The sequence below is a fragment of the Bubalus kerabau genome, chromosome 3, assembly GCF_029407905.1.
Source record: "Bubalus kerabau isolate K-KA32 ecotype Philippines breed swamp buffalo chromosome 3, PCC_UOA_SB_1v2, whole genome shotgun sequence".
NCBI classification, from domain to species: Eukaryota; Metazoa; Chordata; class Mammalia; order Artiodactyla; family Bovidae; genus Bubalus; species Bubalus kerabau.
Window position 1 is genome coordinate 171,987,813 of NC_073626.1, and position 17,713 is coordinate 172,005,525.

At 37.9% G+C, this 17,713-nt stretch overlaps 1 protein-coding gene across 14 annotated transcripts in view; it reads right to left on the minus strand.

The window, feature by feature from the left end:
• Positions 1 to 17,713, minus strand: part of TRIP12 (thyroid hormone receptor interactor 12) — a 151,254-nt gene that overhangs the window by 89,924 nt on the left and 43,617 nt on the right. For 7 of the 14 annotated variants that reach the window (XM_055573669.1, XM_055573671.1, XM_055573675.1 and 4 more), the window contains exons 2-4: positions 17,000 to 17,146; positions 2,001 to 2,126; positions 347 to 1,149 (exon numbers count right to left, since the gene is read on the minus strand). In XM_055573669.1, the coding sequence (XP_055429644.1) occupies positions 347 to 1,149; positions 2,001 to 2,126; positions 17,000 to 17,097 (1,027 nt within the window). In that variant the 5' untranslated portion in view covers positions 17,098 to 17,146. Of the gene's footprint in view, positions 1 to 346; positions 1,150 to 2,000; positions 2,127 to 16,999; positions 17,147 to 17,713 lie in introns of those variants that run through there. The other 7 variants (XM_055573681.1, XM_055573680.1, XM_055573679.1 and 4 more) reach the window with 2 other exon arrangements.

Sequence of the window (17,713 nt, forward strand, 5' to 3'; positions counted from 1 at the left end):
GAATGTTTGATCTCCAACTGTGGTCATAACCACCTCATAACTAGCAGTTATGTTTCTGGTTAAAGGAGAAAAACCAACTTGCTGTCCTACTCTGACATTAGAAAATAAGCAGCAAACACTGCAAAGATAAAGATACAAACACTAAAATATGACACTTTACTAATAAGGTGGTAGCATTCCTTATCCATCTCCATAAAACCAAATGGGGTAAATCAATTATTAGACACTGTTATGTACAGATACAAGTACAGTAATAAATCTAAAACTGCCTCGGACTGCCCAACTTGAAAACCTGACGAACAAAAGGAAATTTTCTTTAATAAAAAAACCTTTCCAGTAAACTTACTTGCTAATTTGGCCTGTAATCCAGAAGGTCCAGGTTTGGATGTCTCTGACTTAGAAGACCCTGGAAGAGACAGTTTTGTTTTAGGAAGGCTAACTTTAGGGCTGAAGCGAGCAGCCCAATCGAATTTTGAAGAGCCACCAGTTTTACTCTGTTCCTTTTCCCTGCTGCTTCTTCTGGGGCTGGGACTGGATGCTGAGCGGGAACGCCTGGCCTTGTTCTGGTCTTTTCCTTGTTTCACCCTGGCACCTGGTGGAACAGCAGAGGAGGCCGAGGCGACGGCAGAGGACGAGGAGGAGGTCGAGGCAGCGGACGACGAGTCGGTGATGGTGCTACACCCAGCTTTGGCTGAGGCGGCCGATTTTGAAGCCAGCTTGGTAGGTTTTGCAGATCTCTCTTCGGCACCAGTGGCTTCAGACACAGAAGCACTCTTTATACAAGAACTCTCTGTCCTCTTTCTTTTCTGACTCCGTGAACCAGCAGCGGCCCCACTCTTTCTGGTATGAGCCTTGCTCGTGGATGGAGATGGTGCAGATTTCAGTTGTGGCTCCTGGTCTAAGTGTCTCTTCTTTGACTTACTATGTGGCTTACTCGTTTCTGAGGGAGATTCAGTATGCTGAAGTGCTTTGGGTTTTTTGGCAGAGCTAGGAGAATTGGTCCTGTTGTAGTCTGGACTAGCACTGCGTTTCACTCCTCGAGAATTGTCTTTCTTAGGCACCTGCCCCGTTTTCTGCTTTTCTGAAGTATTGGCTCTGTCTGGATCCTCTGGTTGTGGGACTATGACAACAGATGACGAACTGCAGCTTCTAAGAGGTTAGATAAGAAAAGAGTTAGTATCAGCCCGTCATCATAAAACCTGTCCTAATACACTTACATTAATTTCTCAAGTCCATGGAAATAAGATTTTTTTTAAGTGCTAACGTATTCCTGGTAAGTCCAGTAACTAAACAAACACAGGCTTACAAATGGTTCAACATTGCAAAAAAATAAAGGGCGGGGAGCGGACAGGGAGAAACTTTAGAGGGTAAAATATTAAAAGATCAGGTTCATTCTTTAGCCCAAAGATGACTGACACCAATACTCCTAATCACAACACAAAAATTAGGATTACCAAAAAAATGATGCTTTTTTAGTAGTTCAGAACCAGTTTAAACTAAAATATTGATACTGTTTATAAGCGCAACTTGTTACAGCTTAAAGTAAATAAGCATTAACATACACATTTATAAAATGAAGGTTAAAAAGTTTACTGTGGTATCAAATATTTACAGCTATATTCTTTTCTAAAGACTCCTATCAATTAGATCTTAAATTACTGACCTATGGCTCTGACAATAAAAAAAAAAAACAAGAAAAATGGATTTTAAAATGGCACTGCAGATGCCTGTAATGGTTTGTCAAGCAAAAGGAGAAACTCAGGCAAAGGGAGAAACCTGCAGGTCTCTGATCAAGGAGAATAAAAGCACTGCCTAAGGGATGTTGCACTGACATCACTGCATGGGTGATATACACCATTCCTCCTAAAAGTTATACCCACAGAATGACGAAAACACATATCACAACATTTTGGCATACCCTGGTATGTTTTAATATTAGGCAATGATTCAAATGCAAATAACTCTGCCTTGAAAAATGGATAAGCAATGTGAAGTTTTACCTTTTAGAAAGGTGTCCCCTTGACAGTTCAGAAGTAGTATTAGACTGCACTTTGGGTGCCTTAGAATTAGATTTTCTACTCTCAGGAGGGCTATATCCCTTATGTTTTGCCTGCCCTAAATGTGACCTGTCAGCAGAAAACCAAAACAGAAATCTATCAGGAAAAGGAGATGCAAATACAACACTGAAAGTGAAATATTTTTTCATAAAAAAAAAAAAAGCCTCCCAATTCATTATTGATCCTATCCTTTTCCCAAATATTTCTATAATCAATTATTCTATCAAATAATCTGGCCAAAGAAATTACCTCTTAGAACCAATCCCCTCAATACTCAAGAGTTAAGATTTTTTTATAACCAGTTGCTTAATATCGTATAGCAATATTACAGTTGCTTAAGCGATAATGAATTTTCAGCAATTAAGATATTCAAGTATGTCCAATTTTTGCAAAACACAAACCTAGGCTTTAGATCTAAACACTCCTTTAATAGACAATGTAACTATAATAGCTTAAAGGGTTTACAGAAAATGCAATTTGTGATCCCTACAATTATACCGATCACCAATTTGTACATTGTAATTCAGGTTCGCACAATAAATGCAGAAGCAGATAGAGCCAATTCTCAAACTGATTTTATACAGAAAATCATTAAAAGCACTAAAAACAGTTAACAAGCTTACATGAAATCAATGGTGATATTTACTATGAATTTAAAGCACGAACTAGTAGAAAGTACACCAAAACCAAGTCCTAGAGATACAGAATTTGCCACAAAATATTCCAAACACATTCATAACAATTGTACCACTGATACACGGTTGGGTTATATTTATAGTAATTCAAATCCTGATGCTGCACTGTTTTAAGAGCAAGTTTGAGGGATATGAAGAAACTTTTCAGTTGTTAAGATTTCTTAACCTCTAGCAAAGGTCACATGAGATTTACACAAGCAAAAGAAGCATGCATGAATATACACCCTTGAAAAGCTGGTGTTTCAGAGGAGAAATATTAAGGTTAATAGATTCAACTTATATAATTCATGGCCAACATCCATCCTTCATGTAAATAACATAAAAGAGCATATTCTAATGAGAGCAACAAAGTTTCATTAATACTAAAGCTGTTTATTTTGTTTAAAAAACTTTTTTTAAGTCTCATTTTGAACATGATCTCAAAGGAATTAGAAATAAGTCACTCAACACCTCATATGACAACTCCATCTAAATGTACCAGGATGCCACACAGTTCTCAATGTATCATATATGTTCCATCATCTCTTCAAAAAGTTGATCTAAGGTTTCTAGTCTCAGTGTCTTTGTTTTCTTTCATTTTTGAAGAAGAACTCAATACTGGATTCTTGAAAGAAGATATGACATTAGCTCCTCAGTGAATATTTCTCAGGTTCATACTATTATTTTCATTTTTAAGGTTCTAATCCATAACACAATAGTATTCTCTAAACATTTAACTGGATCAACTACTAAAAAACTACAGTTATCTATAGGCTTTCATGTATCTTAGTCTTTGATGATTTTTCCTTCCAGGGTATATGTTGTATTTTCTGAGTGTATCCAAGCTGAACCTTGTAGAATTTTATATATTGTAATTTAGTCTTTATTTTTCCTAGATATTCTTACACGGGCAGACTGATATTTTGCTTTATCCCATGAGTTTCTTATCAAGAGATTTAGTTTCCAAAAGTTGCTTCTGTTTTTGTTTCTAGTTTCAGATATGCAAGTTCTAATAGTTTAGCCACCTGATGTAAAGAATCAACTCACTGGAAAAGACCCTGATGCTGGCAAAGATTGAGGGAAGGAAGAGAAGGGGACAACAGAGGATGAGATGATTGGATGGCATCACCGACTCAATGGACACCAGTCTGAGCAAACTCCAGCAAATAGTGAAAGACAGGGAAGCCTGGCTTGCTCAGTTTATGGGGTCCCAAACAAACAGTTACGACTTAGCAACTGAACAACAACTCTTTTTTAAAGGAGTAAGATTGAGCAAATTCTCAAATCACTTCATAGTTACTTTTTAAAAAGGAAAGTAAAATATTGTTTTCAGGTATACAATTTACTATCCATGGAATACAATTTACTATCCGTGGAATAATATTTATAAATTATGTCATTCAGGTTCTCTACATTCTTATTTTTTTAAAAGTTTGCTGTATCTTTTAAATGAATCACAATTTCTAATTCATGTCACAGTAAAATTTAAATATCCCTTGAAAATTTTAAGATCATATTAAAAGAAAATCTTATCAGTTCAAAGCTAGACAACTTTGTGATAATGTTCAAGTAGTTAAGTATTTAAATGTCAATCCCAGAAAGAAAGAAAAAATGACATAATATATTCCTAAGTATCAGTAACTCTCTTTGTCAACAGAAACTGACCAACATTAACCTACGCTGATCACACAGTAGAGGTAGCAGTCTTCCTTTCCTCCACCCAAATAAATCGTTCTCTGGTTTTAAAACATATTGAAACTTATAGCCACCCAAACCCACTCCTGCAGTTTTCACGTCCTTATTCATCACCTTCAAGGAACTAAAGAATATAGCAGGCAGTCTCAATGTGTATGAAAGAGAAAGGGGAGAGAAGGGAGGGGAGGAGAAAAAGAAAGAAAATGTGTCCAATCATTCAAGAAAGTGAGGCTCACAAAACTGGCTTCAATCCCATACTGATCTAACTGGATTAATAACTTTCCTAAAATTATTTTAGGTGTGATATTCTCACTGAGGCCTGGTGAAAAAAATATTTTTAAATATTACACAACAGTGATCTTTTTGTCTTTCTGACCATTCTTTGGTGGTGATGGTTCAGCTGCTTGGTTGTGTCCCGATTCTTGTGACCCCATGAACTGCAGCCTGCCAGATTCCTCTGTCCATGAGATTTCCCAGGCAAGAATACTGGAGTGGGCTGCCATTCCCTTCTCCAAGGATCCTCCACAGACTCAGGAATCAAACCCTCATCTCCTGCACTGCAGGCAGATTCTTTACTGCTGAGCCACCAGGGACGACCCTCTGACTATTGTTCAGCATGGTCTCAATACATTTTCTGTAAAAGGTAGTAAATACTTCCAGTTTTGTGGTGGTACTACGTGTCACAGAAGCAGGTATAAATAACATATAAACAAATGGGCATGGCCATGTTCTAACCAAATTTTTATTTACAAAAGCAGGCAGCAGGCTGGATCTGGTCCATGGCTTACCACAAGAGGAGTAGGCAACCAGATGGTTACCATAAGTAACAATGTGTGCCCTCCCAAAGTGGGACTCTATTTTATTACGCCCATTTATAAATTGTTAATGCTCAGACACTGTAAAGAAATCTCCATAAAATAATAATGCCCAATTAGAACAGCCAATGAGAATATAACAGCATTTAGTGCTAAAGGAGTCTTGATGCCTGTTAGCTCATTTTACCAACTCCCTCATTTATCAAACTTTATGTTTAATATTAATTTTTATGGAAAAGCATGATTTCTTTAAGATCTGTAAAATTTATACCTACTATAAATCAAATGTGCAAGACAGTAAAATTCAGGACAAACTGTTAAGTAGCACTAGAATGAGCCCTTTAGTGAATCAGAATCCAAGATAGCTGGGTGGGTGGATGGGTGTGGGGACTGAAGCTTCTCAACCTATGGATGTTACTGGAGGGAAAAAAAAATCCTCATGCTCTGCAATATCACCTACTAAAACTAATAGTGAAAATATGATTAGAAACACAGCATTCAAACCTATGTTATTATTTTGCAGTTAGAGTCCTAACAAAAACATCAATTTTAATAAAGATTAAACCTCCACTAACATTTGCACCAATAATCACAGATGGTCCACTCATTACAGTCTTATTTTTGTACTTTCTCTTTTAAGGTATTTTCTTTTAGGACCAGCTTTGACAAAATTAAAAATATAATTCTGGGGAACACTTCCTTTTTCTCTTTTTCCTTCTTTATAAATATAGGAGAGTAAATAAATGGTTTTGAGCTTCCTGAGACTGTTAAGCAGTGCAAAGTGTGGTGGTTCTGGAAACCACTGAACCAGCTATTTCTTGCACTAAATGATTTCTTTAACTCATTTCTGCACGATTTCCATGTATTTTCTAAGAGCGACATGTATTTCCAAATCTTACTCTCTTAATTGAAATCTGTCCCAACTACAGTGCATATATTAACACTACAGAAAAAACTGCCTATGAACCAACACGACTTCCACAGCATACTGACATCATTTCCAAGTGGATGTGGGCAAATTCAGGTTAAAGAAATCTATGCTGCAAAAGAACATGCTATTATCAACTCTTGGTTGTGTGCTTTCAAGATTAACTTGAAACCAAGTTTCAAATGCTTCGTGGTGACTTTCGGGCAAACTCTAGTGATTGTCTCTTCTAGAGGCTTCACTTTTACTATGCTTTAGTAAAATCTTTGGTATCCTGGAAGATTAGAAACCAACTCTGGTTCAGTCTAAAAGAGGCCAAAACCTGGTAGCAAAGAGCACATTCCTAATCTAATCATAGGCAAAATAAGCAAAGCAGCTCATTACAAGCAGCTGGCAATGGCACCCCACTCCAGTACTCTTGCCCGGAGAATCCCATGGACGGAGGAGCCTGGTGGGCTGCCGTCTATGGGGTCGCACAGAGTCAGACATGACTGAAGCGACTTAGCAGCAGTAGCAGCAGCAGCAGTTAATTCCTTGTATTACAGGTCTCAGATTCTGTTTGAAATTATTATCTGTGCTAGCATATATGTTACCAAACAGAAATGATTTGGTATATAATTACACCTCCAAATGTGTGTATGTCCATAGAGACACAGACATTTTTATGCCTTTACGTTTTACATGCACAATTATAACATTTATTTTTATCTTCTATAAATTAAATGCTTGCTTATAATGCTATAAAACGCATGCTATAAATAAGCCTCTGATTTTCAATAATCAAGATGGAAAGTTCATTCAAAACACTTTAAACAAAAAACTCACTAATGTTTCCTGTAAAATGTACTAGATTCTATTTCAGTCACAAAACAGAAGTAGTCTGACCAATGTTCCTATGTTGAGTTATGGCAAAATGCTGGCTCCAAAAATTCTCTAATATAGAACTCCTTATTTATCTTAACAAAACAGTGTCTTTAAAAAAGAAAAAAAAAAAAAAAAAAAAAAACAGTGGTTCCTCTTCTAGGGAGTATTTTCAAAACATTTTGAGGAACAGTGGTGCTATTGGCATTTTTAGCAGTTAAGCACCAGAGGTAGGAGATATCATGACCTAAGGGAAAAATGGACTTATAATTAATTTCTCAGCTTAGATTTGTTTTGCATGGTCCTCTACATACTTAGTAATGTCCTGGTGGCCTAGATGGTAAAGCGTCTGCCTACAATGCAGGAGACCCGGGTTCAATCCCTGGGTCAGGAAGATCTCCTGGAGAAGGAAATGGCAACCCACTCCAGTATTCTTGCCTGGAAAATCCCATGGATGGAGAAGCCTGGTAGGCTACAGTCCATGGGGTCACAAAGAGTCTGACATGACTGAGTGACTTTACTTACTACATACTTGAAGCTTTCCAGGAATGAATGGGAATCAACAAGATTGTATTTTCTTTTTTTTTTTCAGCTTTATCAAGAGCCATGCATCAGTTTGGAAAGTTTATAATAAAAATGCTGCTTACAGCACTGAAGTCTGTTGCTGCAGTTGTCACAGTCAACAAAAACACAGATGAAGCATCTGAATCTAGTGTCATCTTGCATCAAGTACCCAAGCATTTACTTACTGAGATAATAAGTACTTGGTTATCAACTGTTTTCCTTCTACTTGTTTATTTTTACCTTTGTAAAATGCTCATACATTATATCAATGTTTCTAAACTGTGTAGGCAAGCATTTTATATACTTCGTAATTCAAGATACTAGAGGGGCATCAAAGAAAAGATACTTTACATTATATGATACACACTATACAGTGGGATTGACTGGTTTGATCTCTTTGCAGTCCAAGGGACTCTCAAGAGCTTCTCCAAAACAACCAAACCAGTCAATCCTAAAGGAAATCAACCCTGATATTCACTGGAAGGGCTGATGCTGATGCTCCAGTACTTTGGCCACCTTATGTGAAGAGCCGACTCATTAGAAAAGACCCTGACGTTGGGAAAGATTGCAGGAGGAGAAGGCGACAACAGAGGATGAGATGGTTGGATGGCATCACTGACTCAATGGACATGAATTAGGTAAACTCCGGGAGTTGGTGATGGACAGGGAGGCCTGCCGTGTTGCAGTTTATGGGGTTGCAAAGTGTTGGACACAACTGCATGTGCTAAGTTGCTTCAGTCATGTCTGACTCTTTGCGACCCCATGGACTGTAGGCTCCTCTGTCCCTGGGATTTTCCAGGCAAGAATACTGCAGAGGGTTTGCCACGCCTTGCTCTAGTCTTTCACATATGACATTATAACTTGCTGTTCAATTATTGAAGAAACATTCGTATATATATTTTTTAGTCGCACTGAGAACTCTTCTAGGAAAAGCGTTCTTCTCTTCTAGGAAAGCATTCGGAGACTGAGAAAGCATTTGCCAAAAGTGGTGAGGGACATCAGATTCCTTCAATACTGACGGACAGGAGAATCAGAGTAAACCGTCAGTGAAGATATGAAATAATCCATGGCAGCTGATGGCTTATAGGCTTCCAGTATACTTAAAGAAGTGACAGCTGGAAAAAATTTCACACCTGATGGTTAAAGGCAAATAATCTATAATGCAAGGAAAATTGCACAATATATAAAATATTTCTCTATTGGTCCAAGAAATAAAGAATCCAATGTGCATAACCTCTACCTAGAAAAAAGTAGCCTCTTTTCCTCTTGAGGCCATGACAACCACGCTGAACGCAACACTGTCAGTCTTGCCTCCCAGCCCAAGGCCTGGGGGGATACACCAGCCTTCTCAGCATTACCAAAGCAGCCCAAGAAGTAGAAGAGTGTGTGCACATGCACTTCTGCTGGTGAAACTCAAAGTGAATAATTACGCTGTAAGATTTGCCCTTACTGAGAGGAGTACATGACAAGTTACCTGGACAACTCTAGTAAAAACTGTTTGAAGTGTTTTCAATTTAATCATAAGAAACAGTAAAGTCATTTTCACATCACGCCATGTCTCCCTTTAACATGTCTCCCTCCTCCCAAAGATGAAGAGGCTTCCATCTGACTGAGCAAAGGTCAGGACCAAAAAAGATGGAAGGAACATCAAAAAACGAATATTTAAAAAGGCATCCATACTGGTTAGTCAGGTAGAAGAATGAAGAGAACACACAACTATATGGGCATGCTGCACTGAGCAGAACTGAGGGAAATAAACGGTCTGGTGTGGATGTTTAACAGCTCTGATCGCTAACAGGTGCTGTTTACAAATATTCCACTTTCTTTCCAGGCAGACAGTAGGATAATACCTGCCAAACCACCTGGAAGTTACATGCTGCCATGTAACTTGCTCTGGTCAAGGGAACATGGGTGGAAATGGATCACTTGAGGGAAGCCTTGGACAGTCAGAAAGCAATTCAGCACTTTCTCTTGCCACCAGAGCAGTGATACCCAAATACCTGAAAGTGTGGACATGGAGCAGAGCCTGCAGACAACCCAGGATGAACAAATCTAACGGCTAGATGATATACTAATGTTTAGGAGCTGTTTGTTACTGCAGCATAATCCCTGTAGCATACCCATTTAAACTGGGCCCTATTTTAACTCTGCCTTCACTCCAGGCAATCACCTTTTGACGACCATGTCCATAAAAGAAAGTGACACTTCTGCACCTACAAATGCCAAGGAAGTAAATCTCCTTATTTCAACACTAGTCTTTGTTGAACACCTACTACTTGTGAACAAAGTACCAAGAGAAACAGAAAAAGAACTAAAATCTACTCTGGAAGTAACTAATGACTCTACTTTTGAAGTACAGACAAACGTGGCTGACGTATACCCTATGTTTTACAAGTGCTTCCTCAGCCTTCAAAGCCCACATCCATAAGGCCATTACTAGAAATATTTCTCTGACTTCAATAATCATCTACATGCCAATATCCCTTACTGAGCTGGAAACTGCTTGTGACAAAGGCTATTCTACTCTCATTTTTAAAACTGCTATCTAGCGTGTTGCATGATGTTCTACAAATGGATGAATACCATCTTACACTGTTTATACTGCCAAGAACACTAAGGCAGGACTTGTTAAAACTCTAAAGCCAAAAAAGAAAAAGAGGCTTTATTAAAATAAGGCATGCATATCTCCACAATCAAAACAGTTAAAGAATCAAGCCTAGAGAAAAGATTCAACATAGATCTGAAAAACTAAGCAATGGAAACTAGTCAGAACTTTAACCACACATACTCTAATACATTTGCTTTTCTCTGTCCATCTTCTTCCATAAATAAGGCAGGAGACATGCAGCTGGCAACTTCAAATTCACACCTGCTCTTTGCAACCAGAAGGCAAACACTTGACAGAATGATGAGAAAATGCACTTTTTTCCCTGATGGTGGTAAGTAAATTGGAGGGCAAAAGATTTATATGAAATAAGTTGACTATAAAAAACTCACTTTGACCAAGTAATTTCATTCCTTGGAACATATTCCTTGAGAGATACCAAAATTGCAAACATCTAAAAAGCAAGAGAGTTCCAGAAAAACATCTATTTCTGCTCTATTGACTATGCCAAAGCCTTTGACTGTGTGGATCACAATAAACTGTGGAAAATTCAGAAAGAGATGGGAATACCAGACCACCTGATCTGCCTCTTGAGAAATTTGTATGCAGGTCAGGAAGCAACAGTTAGAACTGGACATGGAACAACGGACTGGTTCCAAATAGGAAAAGGAGTATGTCAAGGCTGTATATTGTCACCCTGCTTGTTTAACTTATATGCAGAGTACATCATGAGAAACACTGGACTGGAAGAGGCACAAGCTGGAATCAAGACTGCCAGGAGAAATATCAATAACCTCAGATAGGCAGATGACACCACCCTTATGGCAGAAAGTGAAGAGGAACTCAAAAGCCTCTTGATGAAAGTGAAAGAGGAGAGTGAAAAAGTTGGCTTAAAGCTCAACAGTCAGAAGAAGATCATGGCATCCGGTCCCATCACTTCATGGGAAATAGATGGGGAAACAGTGGAAACAGTGTCAGACTTTATTTTTGGGGGCTCCAAAATCACTGCAGATGGTGACTGCAGCCATGAAATTAAAAGACGCTTACTCCTTGGAAGGAAAGTTATGACCAACCTGGATAGCATATTCAAAAGCAGAGACATTACTTTGCCAACAAAGGTCCGTCTAGTCAAGGCTATGGTTTTTCCTATGATCATGTATGGATGTGAGAGTTGGACTGTGAAGAAGGCTGAGCACCGAAGAATTGATGCTTTTGAACTGTGGTGTTGGAGAAGACTCTTGAGAGTCCCTTGGACTGCAAGAAGATCCAACCAGTCCATTCTGAAGGCGATCAGCCCTGGGATTTCTTTGGAAGGAATGATGCTAAAGCTGAAACTCCAGTACTTTGGCCACCTCATGCGAAGAGTTGACTCATTGGAAAAACTCTGATGCTGGGAGGGATTGGGGGCAGGAGGAGAAGGGGACCACAGAGGATGAGATGGCTGGATGGCATCACTGACTCGATGGACTTGAGTCTGTGTGAACTCCGGGAGTTGGTGATGGACAGGGAGGGCTGGCGTGCTGCAATTCATGGGGTCGCAAAGAGTCAGACACCACTGAGTGACTGAACTTAACTGAACTGAACTGAAGCACAAGCAAAAACTTTTCCCACTGCAATCATCTAACTATCCAAAAAAGGAAAATTAATAGTGGAAAATACTGCACATTGATTCAGCAAATCATGTGACCATTTGTAAACAAATGACAAAAATCATAATGATAAGAGGAAATGTTCATGTTGGGATACTGAGTGGAAAAAATAGTAGGATCTAAAAGTATTTACAATGTAATCAGCTACATGCTAAATGGTGCTTTAAAGACAGATAGGGAATTCCCTAGAGGTCCAGTGGTTAAGACTCCTCGCTTCTATTGCAGGGGGCACAGGTTCAATAACTGATCAGGGAACTAAGATTCCCCCCACCAAAATAAAGACAGATAAAAATCAAAACAGACTTAATCTCTGGATGATATTTATTTTCTTTTTTGTGTTTTTCTGTATCCCAACCCTTTGAAATAATTTTTTTAAGCAAAATATTAATACAAATCTATATCTTTCTATAAAATTAACCCTGGCTTTAAAAACTCCCTACTTTGCAATGTTAACAGAAAACAATAACCTCTAGATCTCATAATAAATTACTCAGTAATAAATAACTAGTAAAACTCTGCAGACAAATTTTGTAATGGGAGTGTGAAGGTGGAGTGGATTGGATTCAGGCATTTTTTCACACCATTAAAAAAAAAACACTGACAGAACAGAGAAGAAAATTTTATTCTGGGAGAAAGCAAAGGAAGAAAAGAAACAAACAGCTGATATACCTGACTACCTAAATTTAAAATCTACCATAAATTAGTACTAGAACAAGTAATAAAAAATACTAGCCCATCTCTGTAGATTGATTCCCTTTTCATAAAGGGTTCTAATAAAAGAACAAACATCCTCAAAATTAAAAGAGAAAAGGGACACTAAGACAACTCACAAAATATATAAAAATGCCCAATATGTGGGGAAGACCTTCAACTCTATGGTAACCAAAGAACAGTAACTTTAACCAAAGGAATCCCTTTTCCCCACAAACTTATACTAAAAATGCTGTGCTGTTTGACCAGGATTTGAAGAACTAGGCATTCTCACGAAGTGTTAGGAGTATAAACTGGTTTAATCAAAACAAGAAAAAAACAAAAAAAACCAAAGTGATTCAATCTTTCTGAAAGACAATTTAGCATTCTGTTAAAAAAGTCTTCAGGGACTTCCCTGGTGGTCCAGTGGTTAAGACTCTGTGCTTTCAATGCAGGGGACATGGGCTCAATCCCTGGTAGGGGAACTAAGATCCCACATGCCATGCAGCACCAAAAAAAGAAAAAAGTCTTCAAAATAATTCATATCCTTGGGTCCTATGAACCTATTGCAGGAATCTGATTCAATAAAATCAGAATCATACTCAAATGTGATAGGCATGGGAGTAATGTATTTTACAGACAAAAAATGAGGGATAATTCAAATCATGGAGTAGAAACAGAGTAGAAATACGAACCACCATTATCTCTGGGTAGAAGGATTAAATTTATCTTAATTCTTTAATTCTCCCGAAGCATCCAATTTTCTGTTCTCATCATGCTGTGTTTTTATAACAAAGTCAAACAAACCTTCACTACAGCAACCTTAACTGAGGTTGCTTTAAAACTGAATTCAATCCTACCACTGACATTTGAGAAAAACAAAAAAAATGCTAAAGAAAATGCTAATGAATGGCCAATAGGGAGGGACAGCCTGCTAGCAGTGGGAAGGCTAGGTAATATCTCTCAGAGCAAGCCCACACACAAGCAGAAGAGGTGAAGGATTTCCTAAAGAAGGAAGAGAACACACAGAGAGGAACAGATCAATGGTAGCCCAACAAATTATGGAAGAAGGGAGAAGAGAAAAACAACAGAAGAGGGGAAAGATATCTAGTTTCATTAGGAAGAGAGATGAAGAATGGGTGAAAAACAACAGAGGGAATAATCAAGAGAAAATAAATATATCCCAAAGATCCAAGTTTATTTTACCTTATGGATGAACTAAACCTTTTCTTCTTAAGGCAAAAAAAAGGTAAGTGACCTTGATTTGGGAAAAAGACAAAGTGGTCAAAGAAAGGAAGCTACACAAAAAAGGACACATTCACCCAAGTTGGGAAGGAAACAGAGCAAATCAAAAAATGAATGAATTAAGAAATTCTAGGAGGGAAAAAACTTAAATTCTAAACTGAAAGAGTTAAATAATCTTCAATTGTAAGTACTTCACGCCCTCCTCTAAGTCTTTCATCATCTGGATCAAGTGGTTTGTGCAGTAAGAACAGCTGGCATAAAGAAAGGAATCACTGGAGAGTGAAGCAGTCAGGAATCAAGCCTTGTCTCTACACAGCAGCTGTGTAAAGCTGAGCAAGCGTTTATAAAACAGGGACTACATATTTACTAGCACACAGTTTCTGTGAGTCTCAAAATGAAAGAATATGTAGATCTGCTGGAGTAGATGCTGTTATTATTGCCACTATTTCAATCACTGGACCACTGTGAATACATCCACAAGACCAAAGCCACTGTGTTTTGGAAACAAAAGTCACAATAATAGTAGCATTTTACTTAGGAAAGCTAGGCAACAGGAATCAGGGTAAAAGAATGGAAAATACAGTTACAACTGCTCTCTCCCAATTAACGCCAATCCTCTCACTCCCCAACATCCCTGGAGAGGTTTCTCAGAAGTTACATAATTGGGTACTACAGCACACTCCATTGGGGCTTCACAAGTCAGTCTGGGGTTTGAGGTCCCTTCCAGTCCAGACAATCTATCACAAACAAAAGTATCAACCTTGCTAAAATGGCAAAATGAGATTCCTATGTGCAAATATATTCTCATTTGCATTATTAACCAAAATGATAAAACTTTTTGGCGGAAGTTCCAAATTCCTACGTACTGATCATAATTATACTTCTCCCCATAAAAACAGGAAACACCTGAACAATCAATATTACTAAATTATGGTATTAACCACACAACTAGACATGAAGACTTTAAAAGTCATGTTTTTAAAACATTTTTAAGGACAGAAAACAACACATATGATACTAGACTTCAAAAAAGTGAATATGCCCTCTTTTGTGACTATTTTTTGCCAGGAAATGTTTCTTGAAGACATAAAAGTTGAAATCGTGAGAGATGAAATGAGGCTGCATTACTGAAAGGGAGGAAGGATTCAAGTCTTACAAAAACTCTTAATTACACCTTGCTTTATGTATTTTGGCATGTTTCTGCCTTACCAAAGAAACTTAAATTTCATTATTTTCCATCAATTGAGCATGCATCATTGGCTTAAAGCACATAAACTTTAGGGAAAGATCCATTCTACACATATAATTGAATTCAATCTTGAGCACAACTTAGCTATTAAAGCCAATGCATCTTAATCAACTAGAATTAACTGTGTCTATTTGTTTTCCACTCACATTTTTAAATACATAATACAAGAGAATATTTAAATAATTTTCCCTATTACTGACGTGCAGAAAAGATAATGGTGCTGAAACATCACTGGATTTACAAGTAATATACTGTGTGACAGTGCAAAATGTTTGTCAATCATATCAAGAGTCTAAGCATAACCTGAGGATTAATATGTATGCATGCACATCTAGTATGGCTCAGCAGGTAAAGAATCCATCTGCGATGCAGGAGACACAGGAGATGTAGCTTCAATCCCTAGGGTGGGGAAGATCCCCCTGGAGAAGTAAATGGCAACCACTCCAGTATTCTTGCCTGGGAAATATCATGAACAGAGGAGCCTGGTGAGCTATGGCCCATGGGGTCAAAAAAGTTGGACACAAATGAACCACCTAGCACACGCCCATGCACGTGCACACACATGGAGGAATGGGTCAATGTTAGCAGTGATTCTAAGTGGACTGTGAAAATATGACATTTTTCTTTGTACTTCCCTGTACTTTCCAAGTTCTCTAAAATATGTAACATTTTTGTAATGGGGGGTGTTATTTTCTAATCAGCAGCATAAATAAAGTATGCTGCTTTAAATGTAAAAAAAGCAAAAAATTTAGAACAAAACTCTGTACTAAGCACTGTTCTAAAAGTTTAACATACTATAATACGGAAATTAACTAGTAACCCTGTAAAATAAGTATCCTCACTGTATGGACTAAAAAAAAAAAAAAAATTGAGGTTTTCTGAAGGATATATAACAAAGGACACACAGCAATTTCACAAGAGACAAAAATTACACACAAACTGTCCTAGCCCAATGTCAAAATGTTCAACCACTAAAATGGCCTGACATGAGCAAGATGTACTTCAATTTCTTTACATTTGACATTTACCTTTTATAAATATATAAAATATTTATAAATTATATATAAATTTTATATATATTTTACCAGGCAATATACTGGCAAAGGAAATAGCAACTCACTCCAGCATTATTGCCTGGGAAATTCCATGGATTCTGATGGGCTACAGTCCATGGGGTCACTAAGAGTTGGACATGACTTAGTGACTAAACAAGACAATATACACATGATAATGCCTCAAAATGTTGCATAAGGTAATCTTATTAGAGTTTAGCCACAATCTACTTTAATCTATGATGAGTCCATGCACTGGAAAAGTAGGCCCAAGCAAATCTGAGTATGTTATGCATAAAATGAGACTACTTAGCTAAATGAGACATGGAATTCAACATTCAGCAGAATGTATCTGATTCTTCATATTACCTCCTATACAATGACTCCAGCTAAAAAAGACCAACTCAACATCAAACACTGAGAATGGATGTGCTAACAGACAACCTCACCAGCCTGTCAGCATCCATGTGTTGTCAAAAAATAAGATGGGGAAAAAACTCAAAAGCTAGGTAACAAAACTCAAGATCTTAAAACAAACGAAGGTTCCTTTCAAATAAGGTAAATAAACCAAGTCACTACACACATGAAGGAAGGGATCACAAATGGTTGAAAGGTATGTTGTAGCCTGTATAAGACAGTGAGGAGAAAGAAAAGGGGCCAACAAAACATGATGTGCCACATGTTAACCACCCAGAGATTCAAGTTTTGATAATGACTGAGAACTATTTTCTGAGCCTGGGGGTGGGTGTGGGGATGATTAAATAATCACTCTGAATTCCAGGTTTGTGCTACTTAGCTCAAAAATTAGAAAAGAAATTCCCATTTACAGTGAACCATTTAAGCTCTGATCCATATAGTGAGGTTTTAAAAAAACTTTCTTCAATCCCAGTTCTTTTCAAATTACCATTAAATACATACCTTCCTCCTATTGAGTCGTCTTGTGGTTGGGCCCCGGCAGTGTTCCTCTGTGAACGTCGCAGTGACCCCCCTGGATTGTTATTAGGCCGGTTGGACATTGGCACCTCTCTCTTGAAGGGACATACCCTTTCTAGACACTACCATTCACTAAAAGGGAAAAAAAAAGAGAGAAAAAAATAAAACGTCAACTATATATGATTCAACACCAAAAATGAAGGAACCATAAAAGAGGAAACTCTATATAATACAGTTTGATCAGACAGCCTTCACCAACGCTGCACTGTCTTAACCTCTGAAGTCTGCCCGATTAATGTGTCATAAAGTGTTGCTCAGTCATGTCCGATTCTTTGTGACCCCATGAACTGTAGCCCACCAGCCTCCTCTGTCCATGGGGATTTTCCAGGCAAGAATACTGGAGTGGGTTGACAATACTGGAGTGGGTCCCCAGGGGATCTTTCCAACCCAGGGATCGAATCCAGGTCTCTCCACATTGCAGAGTCTTTACCATCTGAGCCACCAGGGAAGCCCCATAAACTGTCAGGACTATATCAAATTCAAGGCATTAGGTCCAGAACCCAGCAGATAAAATCTACTTGTATTTCTCATGGAATGACCAAGAAATTCCCAATTCAAAAAAAAAAAAAAACCCAGAGCACAAGTAGAAAACTTTGTTTCCACATTTCTAGTAAAAGAAAGGGGCATTGCATCTAAAGT